Source organism: Lathamus discolor, chromosome 9 (assembly GCF_037157495.1).
Source record: "Lathamus discolor isolate bLatDis1 chromosome 9, bLatDis1.hap1, whole genome shotgun sequence".
NCBI classification, from domain to species: Eukaryota; Metazoa; Chordata; class Aves; order Psittaciformes; family Psittacidae; genus Lathamus; species Lathamus discolor.
The window spans coordinates 21,552,353-21,571,974 of NC_088892.1; the positions used below are offsets into that span (position 1 = coordinate 21,552,353).

Below are 19,622 nucleotides of genomic sequence, written 5' to 3' on the forward strand. Positions count from 1 at the left end.
AAGATCATCCAGCAGAAACAATCATCCTGTTTACCCAGCGCTCGCTGGGGCCCTAGGATCAAACAAGGAACGCTGGCAAGCTGAGCGGCGCTCCCGGCTGCTGGAGGCTCAGGGACATGAGCTCCTCTGGGTGTTTGCACTCATGGGGATCAGAAAACACTTTTAACTTCCCTATTGTCTCTAAAGGAGGGGTCACGGAATGCTCCAAACCACACCAGACCTGACCGAACGGAGCTGCAGGGACCTGCGGAGAATCCACTCATTCCACCAGGGATGGGAGCTGGAGGAGCGCCGGAGCGTGGGGAGCCGGTGGAGCAGCCCCATGTGGAGAGCACCTGGGAACAGATCCAGTCCGTGCCGAGGGAAATGCTGCTGCCGGCGGCTCAACACCCACCCCAGGAGGATAACCCAGTGTGGGGTCGGTGACAGCCACTGCTGCTGCCAAACAGCCCAAGAGGGGCTCTCAGGAGCCCGTCATAGGAACGTGCCTTCAACACAGGAGAAATCCTTCCCGGAACCAAGCGGCTCCAAGCTCTCAAAGCCATTTGTATGTTACTTCATTTCATGTTCACACACAGGAAGGATCTGATAACCAAGAGGCCTAAACTGGAAAAAGGCTGCCAAAGAGGTTTGGGATAAATCACCGCAGTTTAGTCCTCATTTGTCAATGCGTATTCCAAATCCCTCCCTTTCCTTGTAACAGCTTCCCTTAGAAATGCCAAGGTCCATCACCCCTTTCCCTTATCAGGAGTATGCATCTCACACGTCCAAACTTGGGCCCACTGGAAATCGTCCCACAGAGGGAACGTCCCTGAGCCACTAAACCGGCCCCAGGAGTACTTTGCTTACAGCAAAGGAAGTTCTCAGAATGAGAGATCCTTCATAGGTCATGGAATGGGTTGGGGTGAAGGGACCTTAAAGCTCCTCCAGCTCCAGCCCCTGCCACAGGCAGGGACCCCTTCCACTGGAGCAGCTTGCTCCAAGCCCCTGTGTCCAACCTGGCCTTGAGCACTGCCAGGGATGGGGCAGCCACAGCTGCTCTGGGCAACCACTGAAGGAGGGTGCAGTAGCTGTTGCCAGGAGCACGTAACTCAGTGCTGCTCCAGATAAGCCAGTGAAGGCTGGGAAACAACTGCTGCTCATTCTAGCGAGAGCCACTTAACGGATGTGTAAATGAAAGGAGTCCTAAAGAACCTGCGTACCCTCAAAAAACGAGTACAGAAGGAATGAACACTCACGGTGTAACACCTACAGCCAGGTAAGGAGGTGCACTTACTTCTTTTGGTCTGTTTTTGTCTTTTATAGAAGCTCTCCGCTGTTGCTATCTAGCTGTTCACTTTGGATAATGAACTGTAGCCAATGCACGTCAGCCCCTGAAAATCTGCAAAGCTCTGTAACCACACTGACAACATAACATGGACTTACACACAGGGAAAGTAGCACAGCCATGACTGCAGCAGCACCAAAGCCATGGCTCATGTCCTCACTGTGAGGAAAGGGCTAGGAAGGAGGCCCACCTGAGTAACAGGCTCCCTGTAACACCTCTGCCGTGCAGCATCAGTTCAGACACGTGTAACTGCTGTCATCCCGAGCCTGGCAGAGCAAGAGGTAAGAATAAGGAGCAAAGATGACTGATCCAATGCCTGTCAAAGACATGGAATGAAGGAGAGAGAGTCTGTGACAGAACTTAAAGCCATGGTTACAGTTTAAAAAGGAACTAACAATACACCTAACAAAGTGAGAGCATTCTTCTCTAGGGAGATACTCGAGGTGGGAACACCAAGGCGTTAGATGAGCATAACCCCCATCACAAGAGAAAACTCTGCAGTAAGGCTCTGGAATCCTGTGTTCCATCAACAGCACCAACCCATTAGTGCCTTTCCCTCAGGAATCTGCCAGGAATCTCCAAAACCAACCCCGAGTGCTGCAGTGAATGCACTTACAGTGAAAGCATCTTGATGTATTTCTGACAGCGGTTGCTTGCAGCGATGCGAGTGCCACGCAGTCTGATGCAAGCTGGCTCCAAGACCCCACAGTGCTCTATTTCTGTGCCACAAAACCCAGTGCATGACACGCACGCCTTGGGTTTGATTTTTCTATGGCACAAAGGGAAAAAGTAAGCAAGAAACCCATGTTTCCAAAGGCAGTGCCTGCAGCAGGAGCTGCTCCCGCTGCAGCAGCTCTTCCTACTCAACACCCAGCAAAGTTCTACACATTTACATGCCGTTAACCATGGGAGGAAGCCTTGAATTTAACAAACACTTTCCAAGGTTCCTATGGAGCAAGAAGAAACTAAAACCCGCAGAGGAATTTCATGGTTTGTAAATGCCAGATTTGTCTGAGGAATCTCCCTGGGATTGGGGAAGCCTCAGCAGCTCCTCGAGAGGCAGAGGGGAAGCAGCACGAAGGCGTGTAGAGACGTGTTTGGTTCTGGTTTAAATGCACTCAGCTCCTCCCCCCTTCTGAGATTCCTGTTCCTAAGCCAGTGACTGAAAGTCAAACAAGGTTGTTCTCCTCCACTTGCTTGTTTTTTCCCCTCCTCTCTCATGCTTCTACCACCAGACCCCAAAGGGGAAGGAAGGAATCCCTCCCTTCCAGCACGTCTTCAGATGTAGGGCAGCTGCCTGCTTGGAGAGAGGAAGGGCATCTCCTGACCAAGACCCAGGCTGGTTCTTGGCAGGTCTCAAGGAAGATATCAGACAAGGAAACTCGTACCAAGCACACAGAAATGGGAAGACTCCACTGCCACAGGTAGAACAGAGGAACACTCCCCCATCCAAGACAGACCCTTTGGAAACACGCACCACATTTGCTGTGAGGTGACAATTCTGACATCCAGTTCCTGTGAAGGGCTCTTGCAAGCCACAGAACCCCAGCCTGGTTTGTGTTGGAAGGGACCTTAAAGCTCCTCCAGCTCCAACCCCTGCCAGGGCAGGGACCCCTTCCACTGGAGCAGCTTGCTCCAAGCCCCTGTGTCCAACCTGGCCTTGAGCACTGCCAGGGATGGGGCAGCCACAGCTTCTCTGGGCACCCTGTGCCAGCGCCTCAGCACCCTCACAGGGAAGAGCTTCTGCCTAAGATCTTCCTGTCATTAAGGTTTTAACTATTGTACTGGAGCTGTAAACATCCAATTACATTGACAAATATTGAATGTGGTACTTCCAGAAGAGGGATCAACTTCAGCTCCATCTGCCACTTGGTGATGATGGTGAAAGGCTGCTCAAAACAGGCTCTGAAGAGCTCACACACTTTAATTAGGACTCCTGAAGCTCCCTATTTTCAGTAAATGAGTTACGACTCCAGCATATGCAAGAGCACAACAGTGTAAAGTGAACACTTCTTGTGCTAAGGAATGCAGAAGCTGTTCTCGAGCATTACAGATTCCTCCTGCCTTTAGTCACTTCCCTGGCAAACATCTCACCGCAGTGGGGCTGGACTCACACGTACAGCACTGATACTAGAACCACAATAGACATTCATAGATCAAACCATCTCAGGCTCCCCACTACAAGACTTCAGAGCCCTGTTTTGTTTGCGTGGGCTGGTGATCACTTACACTCAAGCATTCAGATCTCACTGACCACACACAAGACCCCAGCAAGTTAACCCGGCTGCTGCATAGGCTCCTTTTCCCTGGCATTTGTACCTCTCTTCCAGCGTCAAGTATCTATCCCTCTGCTAAAGGCAGCAAGCACCGGAGCTCTCATTCCATAAATACTGTCCCACTGAGCACTGGCACCGTTATCCATGTTCCCTCGGCAGCCACGTCACTCTGCAGAAGGTGGAAGGAAGAAAAACACCTATCAGTTGTCAAGGAAGACACAACTGGCCCAAGACCTGATTTCACTGCCAACAAATCCCACAGGATAGTTTTCAACCAGAGCAACGAAGTGCTGATCACAAGCAGGACTTTGGAAGGGTGCCATGGCAGAGGAGAGGCAGAATCCCAGAGGAATGGCTCTACGCCCTCAAAGAGCTGCAGGATAAACAAGTTTATGTATCATATACTTATATATTTACACATTTATATATATATATATATATGTATGTATGTATGTATATACACATCATACTACTTCCAGTAAGGCCTAAGACAAGGAAGCTGCCCATTTCTTCTCAGGGGAAGACAAAGGCCTAACACTTGTAATACAAACTCAGATCGGTCAAGGAATGTCATGTACAATAGTCCTGTAACAACGACACTTGATCAAGCACAGCTTCAATATTCGTTATTCATGAGTTAACAGTAATATAGAGGCAATACTAACAGCTGAGTTACTGCGTGAGTACAGGGCTGATGATGCACATTGTGTAACACCCCAGTTCCCTCAAACCAGATACAGATTAGACAGGATAATTTGGTTCCAAAATGCAGTATTTCATCTCATTGGAAAAATCCTGGATGTGCCTCCTGGCCCCAGGGCACAAACCTGCAGCTTCTCAGTGACACAATAGACAAGAAATGGAGACCTCGTAGCAGCTTTCCAGTATCTGAAGATAAAGATGTTGGGGAGGGACTCTTCATTAGGGACTGTAGTGATAGGACAAGGGGTGATGGGTTCAAACTGAAACAGGGGAAGTTTAGGCTGGATGTAAGGAAGAAGTTCTTTCCTGTAAGGGTGCTGAGGCACTGGAATGGGTTGCCCAGGGAGGTTGTGAGTGCTCCATCCTTGGCAGTGTTCAAGGCCAGGTTGGACGCAGCCTTGGGTGCCATGGTTTAGTGTGAGGTGTCCCTGCCAATGGCAGGGGGTTGGAACTGGATGATCTTAAGGTCCTTTCCAACCCAAACCATTCTATGATTCTATGCCTTTTCCACAAGTTCAAAGTGATTTGTTTTCCAAAAGCAGGGAAAGGAACGACTGCAGATACATCCAGAGGCAGATACATCACTGCTGCTCTCTCCTCCAACAGCACCAATTGCCCCATTAAGGCAAACCAGAAAGATCCCCCACTTCTTAAGAGGTGAGAGCCTCCATACTGTCCCCAGCCAACTGCAGCTTCTCACTTCCAACCTATTTCATCAGCACAATCTCCTCAAGGTATAAACCAGGGGTACATTTAGGTTAGCAAGTGAAGCCTTCTGAGAATGTTGGGGTTGATTTCATTTGGTTTTAGAGCTGCCGCAGAACTTTAAGTTCACAGAATCCCAGCCTGGTTTGGGTTGGAAGGGACCTTAAGGCTCATCCAGTTCCAGCTGGGGGGAAGTGGGTTACAGTAGATATTCTGAATGAAAACTGAAAGCATTTAAACATTAAAACCAGAATCTGGTTGGCTCTAACAAAGTGCACAAACAGCAACACACATTTATTTTTCCATTTATTGGCACTTATTTGAAAAATAGCATAAATATTCAACAGGAGAGAGAGGAGTTGACCCCCACGGAACTATCAAACCCTCCACTGGTGCATCTTTAGAAGACTGGAAGAGACACCAGGAGGTTCCTTCTTCTGCAAGATGGTTAAAACCCCATCTTGCCCTCACCACAGAAGAGTGAACAAACAGCAACTCTTTGGCACATACCCAAAACTGCAAAACCAAACTGTGCTGTATTAGAGAGAGCCAACAGACACGAAACACAAGCTTGTCCATCCGCCACAGGGATGAAGGGCAGCTGGGTTTTGAAAGGGAGCTGCAATCAGGAAGTTGACTATTAGAATAATTTAAGAGGAATGAAATGAGTAGTAAACCATGTCATCTCTTACTTGAACTGAGTCAAACTATTAAATACATTCTATATTCTCTCTACAATAAGGACGTACGGACACTGGTCGTTGGCCCTCAGGTCACCAGGTCTTTGCACTCCAAGTTGTCCATTTCTACTCCTGATGGCTGCTGTCAGTCAAAGCTTCACCCACGTGAATCTTTCACAGCAGAGTTGAGGCTTTTCTCCCACTTGAGGAAGTCTCCACACTTTTCACACCTATTACACAGACCAAAGATTTAGTGTTTAAAAAGAAACCATTTTGCTTCACTATTAACCTCTCTGGAGGGAAGGCTTGAAACCTCACAGTACAGATGCACACACACGTGCAAACAGGGACCCAGCTGGGGAAGTTCAACTGAGTAACAGGAGTCGACAACCAAAAGGAGGTTGCCACTGGGAAACCTGAAACCAGCTGCTATGGTGGGGTTTGCAGGTTCTCCTCCTGTCTGGGGAATTCCCATGTTGAGATCAGGATGTCTCAACCCACTGACTTTTCCAATATAGCACAAGAATCCCCAAGCCTCTCGCAATCAGCATCTGAAGTTTTCAACAGCAGAAATAACTCAATGCCATTGTTCGAGGAAGTGACAGCAGGAGATGAAACACAGATTAAACATGTCTGATCGCCTCAGCCTGTATAAAGGCATTCAAGATTCCTTTCTGTATTTGTTCAACAAAAGCCATGTATGGGAACAAATACTGCCTGTTAAAATAACGCGCTTCTGAAGCACTCATTACTAAAACCTCAGGATTGAATGTTTTGTTCCAAACATTATTACTATATTTCCTTATTAAAGGACCTTTAATAGAGCATCTACCACTCTAGTAAGTCATCTACATGGGGAAGAAAATGAAAATACATACCCCCAGAAGAATGTTCCCCACCTCATCTGAATTTAGCCACAAGAGCAGTCATGGTCATGAATAAAATCCATCATATCAATTTAAGTTGGCAATTCACCAACTTATTCTTTTGACATCTATTAGAACACAGAACTGATTAACAGCCAATCATCATAGAACACAAGAATCAGTTCCCCCCTCCCAATATTCCCTATTTCATATGAAGAACAAAAAGAATACCTAACACTCCTGGAATAAAAACAACTTAGTAAAAGCTGCTTTGCTGGTTTCAGACTGAGGACAAGTGTGAAAGTTATCTGCTACTACACAAGCACCACGTTATATTAGTGAGGATGCTGCCTGGCAGCTGTTGGAAAGCCAAGAGTTCCACAAGCAGAATGTACATACAATACTTGTAACTTACTCCAACAAGACAACATCCATTGTAAATCAACAGCTTGCTCACTGATGTTAGCATCAAATACGTTTGTGATTCAAATGCTTACTGTATTGTAGTAAATGTCATACAAATCACTAGAAACATGAATTCCTCCTCAAGGAACTATTCTGGAAGTTTTCTAGAAATCATGACATTTCTGGAAGTTCCTATGAGGAACAGAATCAGTTACACACAACAGAAAGTCTTATTGATGTCCAGCCTTTTTCCTGGTGTCCATTAGCAGACTTCTGCTTCTCAATTGATGGGTAACTTAGCCGTGAGATCTACTGGTAAAAAAGGAGATCTGGAGTCAGAAAGTGAGACTGGAGAGTCTGTATTGGTGCCAACTTCAGCTGGTGAGTCACAGGAAGAGCCTGCACTGCTCCTGTTGTCATCGAGAGCGTGTGACGATAGACTGGCAACAGAGGAACAGCAAGTTAGGAGAAAGGAGGTACTCCGAGTTTCAGATACTAGCTTCCACTCATTATAAAGCTATTTTAGAGCATCTCTGAAGGAACAGTAAGCCCTATGATTTGAAATAAAGCTGCAACTACACGCTGCACAATCACTTCCAGACAGGCAGAAAACATTCTGCCCACCTCCTTCAGCTCACCCAGGAATGGTGTACAGATTAGAAAGCATAAGGCTGAGGAATTCATCCCAAGCTTCACCCCATCTCCTACAACATCCTGGCCTAGCACATATCCAGAGGCCTCTGTCATGGGGAGAGCTGGTGATAAATTGTACATACTTCAGTAGTACCATTCACTAAGTATTGCACAGGACTCAGAATTACACCTGAGGTGATCTATCACCAGCGATAGCATCAAAGTGCTTTTTAATATCACCATCTTCTAAACCAAGCTGCAGCCATGACCCTGCACTGCTGTGCCTGTTGGGAATAGGAGTGCAAGAAAAGGCACGTTTTTAAAGTACCTTTAAAACACCCATGTTATTGTTGCCACTGCTATGGCTCAAAGGCTGTGCAGAGCCACGTACATGAGCTGAGAGGCAAGGACAGAAGTGCTGTGGAGAAGCCTGTGTGCATAGTTGTGTGGGCACACCCTATGTATTATGAACCTCTTGACTGAAATACTAAATCAAAATCCCTTGCTATTTCAAGTTGTTATGATTTTTAACGTAGTACTTTTATCTCCTCCCGGCAGGGAGGGGCAGAACCAGTTTTCCTATGTGACTAAGGGCAAGGAAAATAAAAGAGAAGGAAGAAAACCCCCAGTCCACCCCCAGTGGGGGTGTGTTACATTCACATTCGATTGCAACTTGAAACTAGACTCAAGGAGTTGTCAGCCATGAGCTATCTTTTCCTAAACGTACTCAACTCCCATTTCGATGAAGCACATTAACAGCCTGTCTAGAAACTGTACATTGTAGTGAACAGTGCTGCCTGTTGACTGTGGTGATACCACTGCTGCAAAATGAGATGTCTGTAGTTAAAACACCCCCAAACCAAAACCAACTTCAAGCAGAACCATTGCTAGATGAAGAGAGACCTATAATGCTTCTGATGATACAGACGCAATAAATAGTACAGCATTTACCATCCGCCAAGGTCTGCCTGATGTGAAACCTCAGGGCTAAGCATGTTGGTGGATCCTTGGAATAATCTTTTTGGATGATCTTCTATCTCCATTACACCTTTGGTAAGAGATAAGGAATGATAAAACATTACCAGTCATTGCAACTAAAATCTACTTTCAGTGATCAGCAAACAGAACAGAGGTTCAATCTTACACAAGAGAATGAGTGCTATTTTAGATGTAAAGCAGAAATTTCATGCTGAAATTTTAAAGACTGTTTCTTGGCAACATTTTAGTCCAAACTTCAATAAAATCTAGTGAGTTATGAACTGAGTTTAGGTATCAGGTATTTATTCTTCAATAGTGAAGAACAATCTTTTTTTCCAGTTTATTCAGCTATCCATTCACCGACTGGCTCCACCAAAGCAGAGAAGCTGACAATAAGGAAGCTTGTTTTCCTCTTGCAATCAATAGAAACAAGGTTCAGGATTATCACTAAACTTATGCATTGATTTTGACTTCCAAATACTCTAGAAGAAGGGAGGACAGATATATGCTTAAGCAGGCTATGACAGAACTCAGATAAAAGTTGTCTCGGAGCCAGAGTGTTCTGTTACAAAGGTGAAGCATGAAGATATAAAAACAGATGCGATAAAATAACCAGAAGTTAAACTTGAATAAGAACATAGGGAGATTGGGAAACAGTTCCCAATAAAGCAGTAAAGGTGTCTATACAAGGTCTCTGCATCGGCTTTTGGTTCTGAAGGGCGATTATTACATCTATAGCACCTGTGTGCTGCGTTATCCAGGACTCCCAAAACATTTTACTTGGTAATATATCAAGAGGTGTATTTCTTGTTTTGTTAAGCAGGTTACATCCATTTCTTATCAGATCTATATGACTACAGAGGAGTCTGTTATGACCATTATGTTATCAGGTGTATATATATGATCATTATGTTATCAGATATATAGGAGTCTGCTATGATCATTATGTTATCAGATCTATATGACTATACAGACGTAATGGAGAGCCATTAGAACAGAACAGCTGTTAGTCTTATGGAAGAGTAAAAACTAATTTAACAATCTGTTTTGTCTCTAATCAGTTCTATTTATTGGGTCCCCTGTAATACCTTCTATTTCTAGGCACTCCTTCAAGTATCAGGCAATTGAACAGAATTACGAGGAAAGCTATATTCTATTTTTAATTGATAAAGTTCACAAGCTGGCCTATTACATCAGCCCAAACCAAATACTGTACCTTTTCTTTTTATTGACCCCAGAACACTTGGTCGAATGCAGTTAATTGGACTCTGGCTTCTCCTGCTAAAAGAAGGCATATGCTGTACTGATCACCATTAACAAAGGAAGCTTGAAAACACGTAAAGCATTAACAGATGCTTGGATAACAAACTACTAAGTGGAAAACACTAAGAAAATAGGCATTGTAACAGCTTCTACAATGAAAGCGTCATGTCCCCCCCTGCTTTTCATGAATATATAAAGTTGTGTTTGTGATCAGAAATCAATTGTGTCTATAACAAATTCTGGGATTTCAAAAGCCTTCTGTGAACAAGCTATGCTGATTTTCTATCATTGATATGATCTGGTACTGACCTTGAAAATCTCCGTGTTGGACTTGGGCTGGGACTTGGAGGTAACCCACTACTGCTCACCAAGCTTTGCAAAGACGGTGAGAAACATTGCTGAGAGGAAAACAGCTTGTGTTATATACGTATAAATACTGTATCACACCCATACAGTAACAGCTGATCCTTACTGGGGGTAAGTAAGCAACCCATTATTGATGCAAGCACCCAGTCAACAGGGTTGGGTATACCCAGATACTTCACTACTGAGAACAAAAAAACCCTAAAATTGGAGATTCCATTTTCAGGCATAAAACATGCAGGTCGACAAGGGTTTATTTCACTGTAGTTGGATTAAATGGCTTTAACCTTGGGCCACAGGGGAGGCTGAGATGAGCTCCATTCCATGACTCTGAAAAAAGGAATGTACACTCCTTCCTCTTAATTCCAAGAGGAAGGCAAATAAAGAATAAGGTTTACTAACCACATATTAACAGTTGAACACTCCACAGAATTTCACACCCATAGGATGTGCATCTGCTGGCTGATATTTTCTAGTTTAGGGCTTTAGGGGTGGTTTTGTTTCTTTATTCTAGTTTCTTGTTTGCCACTGAGGCAGAAAGGAGCAGGTGGCTTCACCTTTTGCTACCAATTTGGTTGGATTTATTTAGCACTACTCAAGACAAACCCATTATTACCACATTTTGCTCACCTTCCCTATTCCTCTAGTAGGTGAAGGAGCTGGAGAAACTGGGACAAAGTCCACTTGCTTTGGTGATGAGGATTTCTCAAAATCGTTGTCAGTCTGGAAACAGTACACAGAATTAATCTTAGGAGCAAGTTCCTTACCATGAAAAGGTCTGATTGGTGTGGAACTGAGTACAATTCCAAAGTTATCCCCCATCATATTAATCCTTTTTAGGTAGCCATTTATGAGCTCATGCTTAACAACAACAAAAAAGCCTTAAGCATTGTTAGGCAAGTACCAGAATATGGAAGAAAATTTGAACAGGCAGACATCCATGCAACTTTCTTTGCATGGATGCAAAGGAACCTATATGTATCCTCAAACAACTGATCATTCTATGCCTTGTTAGTGTGGAAAAACTGCTGATCAAAAGCAGCAATATGCAAACACCTTAAGTGTAGGTCAAGCTAATGAAGAAAATGTTGACATGAGAGTCTCTAGTGTCCTGATGCTGACAACAGAAACACAAATTGAAACATGAATGCATTACCAGGCTCAAGCTCTCCTCCCATGAGTGGCTCATCTGCATTGCTACTTGCACTTCTCTATAAGGAAGAAAAGAAATGTATTGTCCCAGGCCCATAGTAGACTTCATGAAGCATTCCAGTTCACCTTGATGCTTACCTTTCACGTACTGTTTCTCTATTCAGCAAATTCATTCCTTCTTCCTAAAAGATGAAAAATGAAGAAGATAAACACACACACAAAAAAGCACTTTCCTACAGCAAATCAGCTCTGGTTTCACTTCACTCTGCTACACAGCAAAATTAATCCAACTCAGTTAAGCAACAATAACCTCAAGCTCTTATCACATGAAAAGGAGTGAAGGGAAGAGGATGGGTAAGAGATGTAGCAAGAGAGACCATCACTTAAGAAATGCAACAAGAGAGACCATCACATAAGAAGTGCTTATAGGAGCTGGTTGTTCCTCAAGCAGTGTTTTTGTTTTCATTACTATCCAAGAAGTAGTTACAAAACTGAACAATGAAGCAAACCTTCTGCTCATGCTGGAGTAACTTTACGCATGGTGTTATTTCACAAAGTGGAAACTAGTACAAATCCTCCTCAAAAGCATGGCTGGATTCTTACCCTATTCTACGGATGAGTAACTAACCAGACACCTGTCATCATTTCATTTGCAATACAGTGAATTTTACACAATGCATTTGGGAATTAGCAAAAAACCAGCATTAAAATGGTTTGGAGATGTAAAATCACACTAAACATTAACACCAAGTTAAAGTACAAACCTGACTATTGATCTCCTCTTAGGTAGACACCATTCCTTCAAACTAACTGAATGCTGCTCAGTCTGGTGAGTGAACGAGTATATTCCCTAATTCAGCCCAAGAATAGAAGTTCAACAAAACATCTTCCCGATGTTAGTAACATTGTTCAACTGTGTGAGTATTTGGTAAGATTTGAAGGAGATCAGAAGTAAATCACACAGTTTCCCATCTGTGCCAGGAAGCATATAGGCTATGGAATTCCAACTTAGGAATTCAGTGATCAAACACAAATTAGGAAATGTCACTGTTGGCTTTAATAAATGTATGAAACAAGTAGGAACACAGATATATTTTCAAAAGGATTATCAAACTTTAACTTCATGTAATATAGCAGAGCCACAATAGTTAATTCTATGATTCAATCCCCTGCTCTCATCACACTTACATATCAATCCTATGCTTTTTTTATGCAGATAAAAACAACCCTACAAATTACCTGAGTGCTTCAGTCTCTTTAAGCCAGTATTTCCATAATGCAAGCAAACAGTTATTTTCTTCAGGATTACTGTGCATACACCTTCATTATCTAAGATGGGAAGCAAAATGCCTTCCATCACTTCAGGGATCAGACCTGAAAACGCTGTCTGAGGCATTAAGTTGCTTTCTTAACTTTTCACCCTGTAAAAATCAAGCCTATCCATTGAAAACCAGTAAACTAAAAATACATATGTATATAAATAAAACCAAGCATCTTCAAGGAAATCTTATAAACATCCTACTGTCAAAAAGTGGACACAGAAAATGGAGGAGCCATAAGATTCTGAGCTTGTTGACTTGAAAACTCAAGTGGTTTGACTGTGGGCAGCAGTGCTATTTGAGCCTACTCAGATATCCACCACCTCCCCAAGTGTTTGCTCTGGTACCCTTCCCCCTCTGCTCATGCTGTGATAGCACAAGTGCCATAATCTGGATAAGATAATTATACAGATGAAAAACAGACCAGCAAGAAGAGCCCAAACTTATTCTTTTAGCCTCCTTATCCAGTCCATTTTCTGGCTGAACAGAAGTCTTGTGTCAACGTGAGTTAAGGAACACTTTGCATTGGCTGTGAATCTTTATGCAGGCACCACTGCCAAAACCTTGGTGAAACCTTACCCTAAGGGTTTACATGAAAGATTTCCTTTCCAAAATGTCCATTTTCAGACTCCTCTTTCTGCTCAAATCTCCTTCTCACTGTAAGATTAATGAAATTTGGAGCTATGCGGACAGGACCCAGCTTTTACTTTTAAAACACCTTGAAGTGACACTGCAGACACAGTTTCAAAGTAAAATCAATTGTCACCTGAAGGACATTACACATTAACTGCAAAAAACCCCAACCACCTATAAAAAATGTAAAATTAAATAAAACTGACTTAGAACCTGTGCTTACCTGTTTGATTTGATGAAGACGGCTGCTGGGAATACGGATAGGCGATGATGGTACAAACTGCAAAACAAAGCCATATACAACTGAGACACATTTAGAAACTACAGGAGAAGGGAGGGAAAGGCACAGGAATGTCAGTACCCACTCCATAGGGCTATCTCAGATCAAGAATAAAGAACTAAAACGTTCATAGTATATAGAAACTACAGCAGTTACTTGCAAGAACATGATGCTAGTTGGCATCAGCCTGGCTTCCACTTCTCTACAGGATAAAGCTGCTTTTAAGTAGCACATACCACCCTTAATGTATATTGTTGCATAAACTTCTTCACTGAAGTGATCCAGAATATTTTAAGTGATCCAGAAAGCTCTCCAACAGATCATAGGATCCAAGACTGGTTTGGGTTGAAGGGACCTTAAAGCTCCTCCAGCTCCAACCCCTGCCACAGGCAGGGACCCCTTCCACTGGAGCAGCTTGCTCCAAGCCCCTGTGTCCAGCCTGGCCTTGAACATTGCCAGTAATGGAGCAGCCACAGCTTCTCTGGGCACCCTGTGCCAGTGCCTCAGCACCATCACAGGGAAGAGCTTCTTCCTTTAAAAATCCAAAGCCAAAACACAATGTGCAGAAAGGCTTCTGGATTGTTGTCTGCCTACAAACACTTACTTTGACAGCTGAAAGAATCAGCTATTAGAAGGCTAACAAGAGTTAAATATCTTCCTTATGGTTTCTCAAAAGCTTCTTCAACCAATTCTAGTGAAGTCAGAGAGGATGTCACTAGAAATGGTCTTCTGATAATTTTGTCTATTTTGCAACAAGCTCTCACTAGAATACTGTGAGCTAAAACTGCATGCTCAAAACCAAGCAATTAAAAGAGATTATTTTCTCAAAACATAATTTCTTTTCATGTATTTCCCATCCCTCAAATGTTCGCCCCTCAATTGACTTTTGTTATTAACCCATTCAGGGATCAAAACTTCAAAGCTAAAGCTTTGACTAGAGGTTTAACCTCTCTGGAAGCTGAAAAGGTATCTTCTTAAAATGGATCCAGTGTGTTCAGCAAGTAAGGTTTGCATTATTACTAAGTGTTTCTATGCTTTATGCAGTAGGAGGCTTCATCTGCTTCACAAAATACAGCCAGAGCTCTTCATCATGCTCAACCTGGAGAGCTTATGAACATTCAGTTAACCATTTACTGCACCATCTTCTCATCAGTGCCATGGAGAACACAGAGATTCTGCTGCCTTACACAAGAGGTTATGGTAAGTTATCATAGACTATTAATGCTTCATATATCCAGAATCCTCCCTCTAAGCCAAATATCAAGACTTCACACCCTTCTCACAAAAGATACTAGGTTATCTGACTCACAAGAGGATGTTTCCACGTTTCTGCCAGAATGTACGCATCTTAATATATACCACCAACGTCTAACAGCTATAATGTTATGGTTTGCTACTTCTGAAGTCCAGTTTAGGTCAGTTTTGCTATTATAATGGATAGGCTCCCTAAAAGCCTAATAAAAATTCCTCCAAGCTGTACCAGCCAACGTAGACCTTGAGGTGACCTTGATTCTCACACAGAGAAAAAGATTTGAACAATAGTACATTCCTGCCTATTCACTAGGGCACTCCACAGTAAAACGCATTTGTTCCACTCATTATGTTCTAATTTTATGAGTGTGATCCACATGTTTTAAGGTTTGACATTAGCAAAATATATACAAAACCAGTGGCTTGCAGTATAAAATAGAAATCCTAAAAAGATAGTTTTCTTCTGCAGGATCTGATGCAGTAACTAAACCCATCAACTCTGAGGATCCTGCATCTTGTTCCCAACAAGTCACCACCTTTCTTTGCCAATGCTAAAAGCTTTCTTTTCTCTTGTTTACAGTCCTTTGATTTAATTATTGTGAAAAGAAACCTCAGTCCCTCTTAAAGCAGACTGAACTCTTTGGGGAAATGAGGCTACTCAAATCTCCAGTGCTTTGAGAGCACAAAGCTTAATGAAAGCCATTACAAACTATTAGACTATGAAAGGAAAGAGACACCTTCCCCATTGCCCTTCTCCAGTATGTCAGATAAATCTTTTTCCTTGAAGGTAAAGTTTCAGAGGGACCACTGCCAAGGGGAACAGCCACCTGCCCTGGCACCTCTGCACTTCCACTGCTGTTCCTCCAGTGCCCCCTGCCTTCTGCCAGCACAAGCATCTGTGGGGCCACACAGTGAACCCTGACATGGAGCTGACTGAGCTGTACAGAGAATAAACAAAGAAAACGCTGAAATAGCACCTAAACATCTAACCACAGGCTAAAATGCTTTGCTTAAACAACAAAACAAGATCCCCAACCACACAAACAGAACAGAAACCACCGAAATATTTACTCACTAGGTGTCACTGCTCTATTCTTGGACTGAAACGAAGAGCAAGACACTGAGCCTAGTTGACCCTTCCTTGGCAATACCATGTAGTGACAGAAACCTGCAGGTTAAACCCCAGACAAATGGCACAGCTGCCCCTGCAGTCATTATAAAAGATATCTATGTAGCTAGATACAGCTATATTATCAGAAGAGATATAACGATATCATCCTCTGTGATGATGGTGAGGCACTGGCACAGGTTGCCCAGAGAAGTGGTAAATGCACCATCCCTGGCAGTGCTCAAGGGCAGGTTGGGCAGAGCCTTGGGCAACATGGTCTAGTGTGAGGTGTCCGTGCCCGTGGCAGGGGTTGGAACTGGATGATCTTAAGGTCCCTTCCAACCCAAACCAGTCTGTGATTACATGATTCTATCACTGTTGTTGATTACAACAGTCTATTCTGTCATTACTGTATAAAAGACAATTTAAGGTACGAGTATCACCACCTGGTATTTTTTAACCATCAGAAATTATTAACACAGTGAATACTGAACAACACTACATCTACCTAATTAGTTTTCCTTACAGACTACCTTTCTTATTCTTAGAACACCTGTTTGCGTTTCATAAACAAAGTTATGATCAGAATGAAATACAAGTACCCAAGTTTCCAAGGCCCAATGGTCTATAAGTAACATTTCACTATAGGTACAGTGCATTAATGTCAGAGTTAGAGCCTTGTTTCTGAAAACATGTGCTATCAGTTTCACAGACTACAATCTCATTTCCTCCTTTAACTCTGTTTGGACCTAATGCAGTTGGTTTAATAGTTTCCTTACCAGACTGTGACGATTCATAACTGTGGTGCTGTTCCTGCGGGTCCGCAGAACGCTGGCCTGGAACACTTGTGAGTTATCACTGTGAAAAGAAACAAACACTTGTCAGATGCAAAAGCCATTTCCTTCCTAGCAAAAAGCATCTCTTAATCGAAGCTCGGTTTCAAATGCTATGACAGCTCTCATTTCAAGACAGAGCACTCCAGAGACAGGTATGGAAGAACTCCTGCAGGTTGTTGGCACAGAGTGAAAGCAAATTGCTCTTTCTCCAAGTCCCAGATACTTTAATTCATAATTTTAATTAATCATTCTCAGTCTTCAGAATAACTCAAAAGCTGTAAAGACCGATGATCTCTGTGGGAATTTCTGACATTTGGAATGACTGCAACTTACATCATTCAACAGATTGAGTTTATAAATGGTATTTAACCAGTGGCTGAAGCCAGATTCAATGCTACATAGAAAATAGGACAAAAAAACCCCAAAACAGTATCTTGATAAATCTTATCAGTCTGAACATTTAATTAAAATGCTAAATGCTTTTTGTAGATGAGGTTTAATTCAACCTAGAATAAAAGCAGTTTTTAAAGCCTTAAGGCTTTTGACCACAGTCATTGCTTCTCTAACCACGAAACAGCACGTAAGTTAAATAACACAGGATTAGCTATTTGATATAAAAGAAGCTCCTTTAAAGAGGGAGAGGCAAAAACCCTGCAAACATCCTTACTTTTAATCTCCCTCGCAAAATTGGTCACATCACACACCTTTCACAGAACACACTCACAGTTCCCAGTAAAAATCAATCTTATTTGGCACGAAAAAAGAGTCAAAAGTTCTGTGAAATGTAACTTCCATGACCTAAAACATTCCGCTTCAAAATGTTCTTTGGCTCTACGGTAGCTCACTCTCCAAGCTCCTTACTAAGTCTGTTACTGAAGAAGTCAAAACAGGAGGCAGAGCAGCAAAAGCTGTTCAAGAGCTTTTGTTTCAGTTTACCCAGTGAAGCCATTCTGGGAAAAAACCTGAAGTTTCTTGCCAAGAGCTGCGATCTCGCAAAAACAATATTTTGCTGGAAAATTCCTAACAAGCAAAACACTGCAACCACCTCAAATCAGCTCCATGGCATTTCAGCTCTCTAATATACACACCTAATGTATGGCGTATGCACGGTGTTAAGGGAAGAGTTCAGGCTTCGTTTACAGCACGGTTATGGGATGCCTTTTTTAAGGAGTCAAGGGTCTCACAGTTTGTAACTTGCAGAAGGATGAGATTATAAAAGCATCTCATCTCAGTCACATAACCAGTCTACCTGCTCAGCAATCTGCCTGAGGAATGACTGCCATTCCCAACAGTTGTGTGCTGCATCAAAACGTAAACTGAGAGCTGTTCCTTTACAATTACCATTACATACAGTGAATATTAAAAGAATCACCATGTTTACTTAGCATTAAATTATGACTGCATAAACCATAATATTTCCTCTGAACAGTGATGGACTGTTAATCATTTTGGTACAAAATGATTTATGAGGTTGGCTCAGCACTTGATACCTAGTTCCTTACAGAGACATGAAGTTTAAGCGGGTTTGTGGGGGGGAAGTACCCATGTATTACACTGTTTTACAAAGCTTATGGTCAATAAGCTCTCCCGAGCTGCAGACATACTACTAGGAGCAGCATGTGAACCACCTCAAACAGCCACATCATGTAGCAGAAGTGGGCATCCCCCAACTTCATGACAACCCAGAGGAGACAAGAAATAGCGCGTTATCAACTTACCCAAACACAAAGCTATACATGAGACCATACACACCTGAGAGCTTTCCCCATCTCTGCCCTGTCAGCTAGAGGCAAACATCCAACCCCCCTTGCAAATACCACCAGCCAGAGGCTGATGGCAATACCCAAGCAAACTTACCTACATGTGTCTCTGTCAGTATTACACAGTAACAAAATGAGTATCGACCAGACAAACTGCAGCCCAACTGAAGTAACGTTTTACACTAAATGTAAAACTTGTGCATCCCCCAGTGTCCCTTGAAGCGATCTTCCTAAATCCACCCAACTGTTCCGAAAGCATTTACTGTTTACAGCCACATACGGCACGGCGGTTTGGGCGGGTTTTGGGTCAGACCTGAACCCTTAAATCAGAGCCATTGCTACTTTATAGCAACGGCCACAGCCTTGACCCTGCACACTGCGTGCTCCTCAGCCACACTACACACGGCAAACCTTCACACACACACACGGCCTGCCCGGCGGCGGCGGGGCCGGGCCGGGCCGCGCTCACCTGAGCCCGTGGATGAGCGGGGCGCTGTTGGATCTCCTCAGGCCGCCCCCGTCGCTCGGGGCCGCGGCGCTCCCCGGCGGCAGCTCCAGGTCCAGCTCCATTTTCTCCTGAGCCATCGCGGCGGCCGCGCCTCCGGCTCCGGCTGCTCCCGTTCCGCCGCGATGCCCATTCACTGCCGGCGGCCGCAGAGCCTCCTCATGCCGCCGCTGCCCCCGGCCCCTACAGGCCTCGCGGGCGGCGCCGCAGGCACAGGCCGGGGGCGCGCCGGGCCCGGCGAGGGGGGCGGCCCCAGCAGCGCCCCATGCCGGGGGAGGCCCGGACGGCGGCGCCTTCCCCCACCCGCTGCCGCCGCTGCACGGACGCGCTCCCGCTGCTCGCCCCGGTGCGGCCGCCTCAGGCCTCGGAGCGCCTCAAGCCCACCGCGGGCGCCGCTCGGTGCGCCTGCGCCACAGGCATCCCTCGGCAGGGCGCATGCGGGGAGCGCTCCCGGTCCGCCGGGGCTCGGTGTTGCCGGTGCCGGAGCTGGCGGGGCCCTGTGCGGCGTGTGCTCGGTGCGGCCCCCGCGGTGCTGTGGCCGCCGAGCCCTTCAGGCGAGGACAGCCACAGCCACTGTCAG

The 19,622-nt window shown here is 44.3% G+C and overlaps 1 protein-coding gene across 2 annotated transcripts; it reads right to left on the reverse strand.

Moving 5' to 3' along the window:
* Positions 1-5,303: 5,303 nt before the first annotated feature.
* LOC136019516 (P2R1A-PPP2R2A-interacting phosphatase regulator 1) lies at positions 5,304-19,398 on the reverse strand. 2 transcript variants are annotated; one of them, XM_065689803.1, is made up of 10 exons: positions 19,007-19,398; positions 16,721-16,799; positions 13,526-13,582; positions 11,489-11,532; positions 11,355-11,409; positions 10,829-10,921; positions 10,145-10,233; positions 9,789-9,853; positions 8,546-8,642; positions 5,304-7,401 (listed from the first exon to the last, which is right to left on the reverse strand). In XM_065689803.1, exons 1-10 carry the CDS (start codon positions 19,120-19,122, stop codon positions 7,242-7,244), a joined length of 855 nt encoding a protein of 284 aa, XP_065545875.1. In that variant the 5' UTR covers positions 19,123-19,398; the 3' UTR covers positions 5,304-7,241. The 2 variants fall into 2 exon arrangements, with proteins under 2 accessions (XP_065545875.1, XP_065545873.1); XM_065689801.1 differs by having other exon boundaries at positions 9,789-9,850; positions 19,007-19,208.
* Positions 19,399-19,622: the final 224 nt, after the last annotated feature.

Excerpts from the sequence above, each read along its gene's own strand:
- LOC136019516 (XM_065689803.1), bottom strand. The coding sequence starts at position 19,122 with ATGGCTCAGGAGAAAATGGAGCTGGACCTGGAGCTGCCGCCGGGGAGC. Across the intron at positions 11,533-13,525 it reads GTCTTCATCAAATCAAACAG|GAAGAAGGAATGAATTTGCT; the intron begins GTAAGCACAGGT and ends TTCATCTTTTAG. Across the intron at positions 10,922-11,354 it reads GGGAGGAGAGCTTGAGCCTG|ACTGACAACGATTTTGAGAA; the intron begins GTAATGCATTCA and ends TACTGTTTCCAG.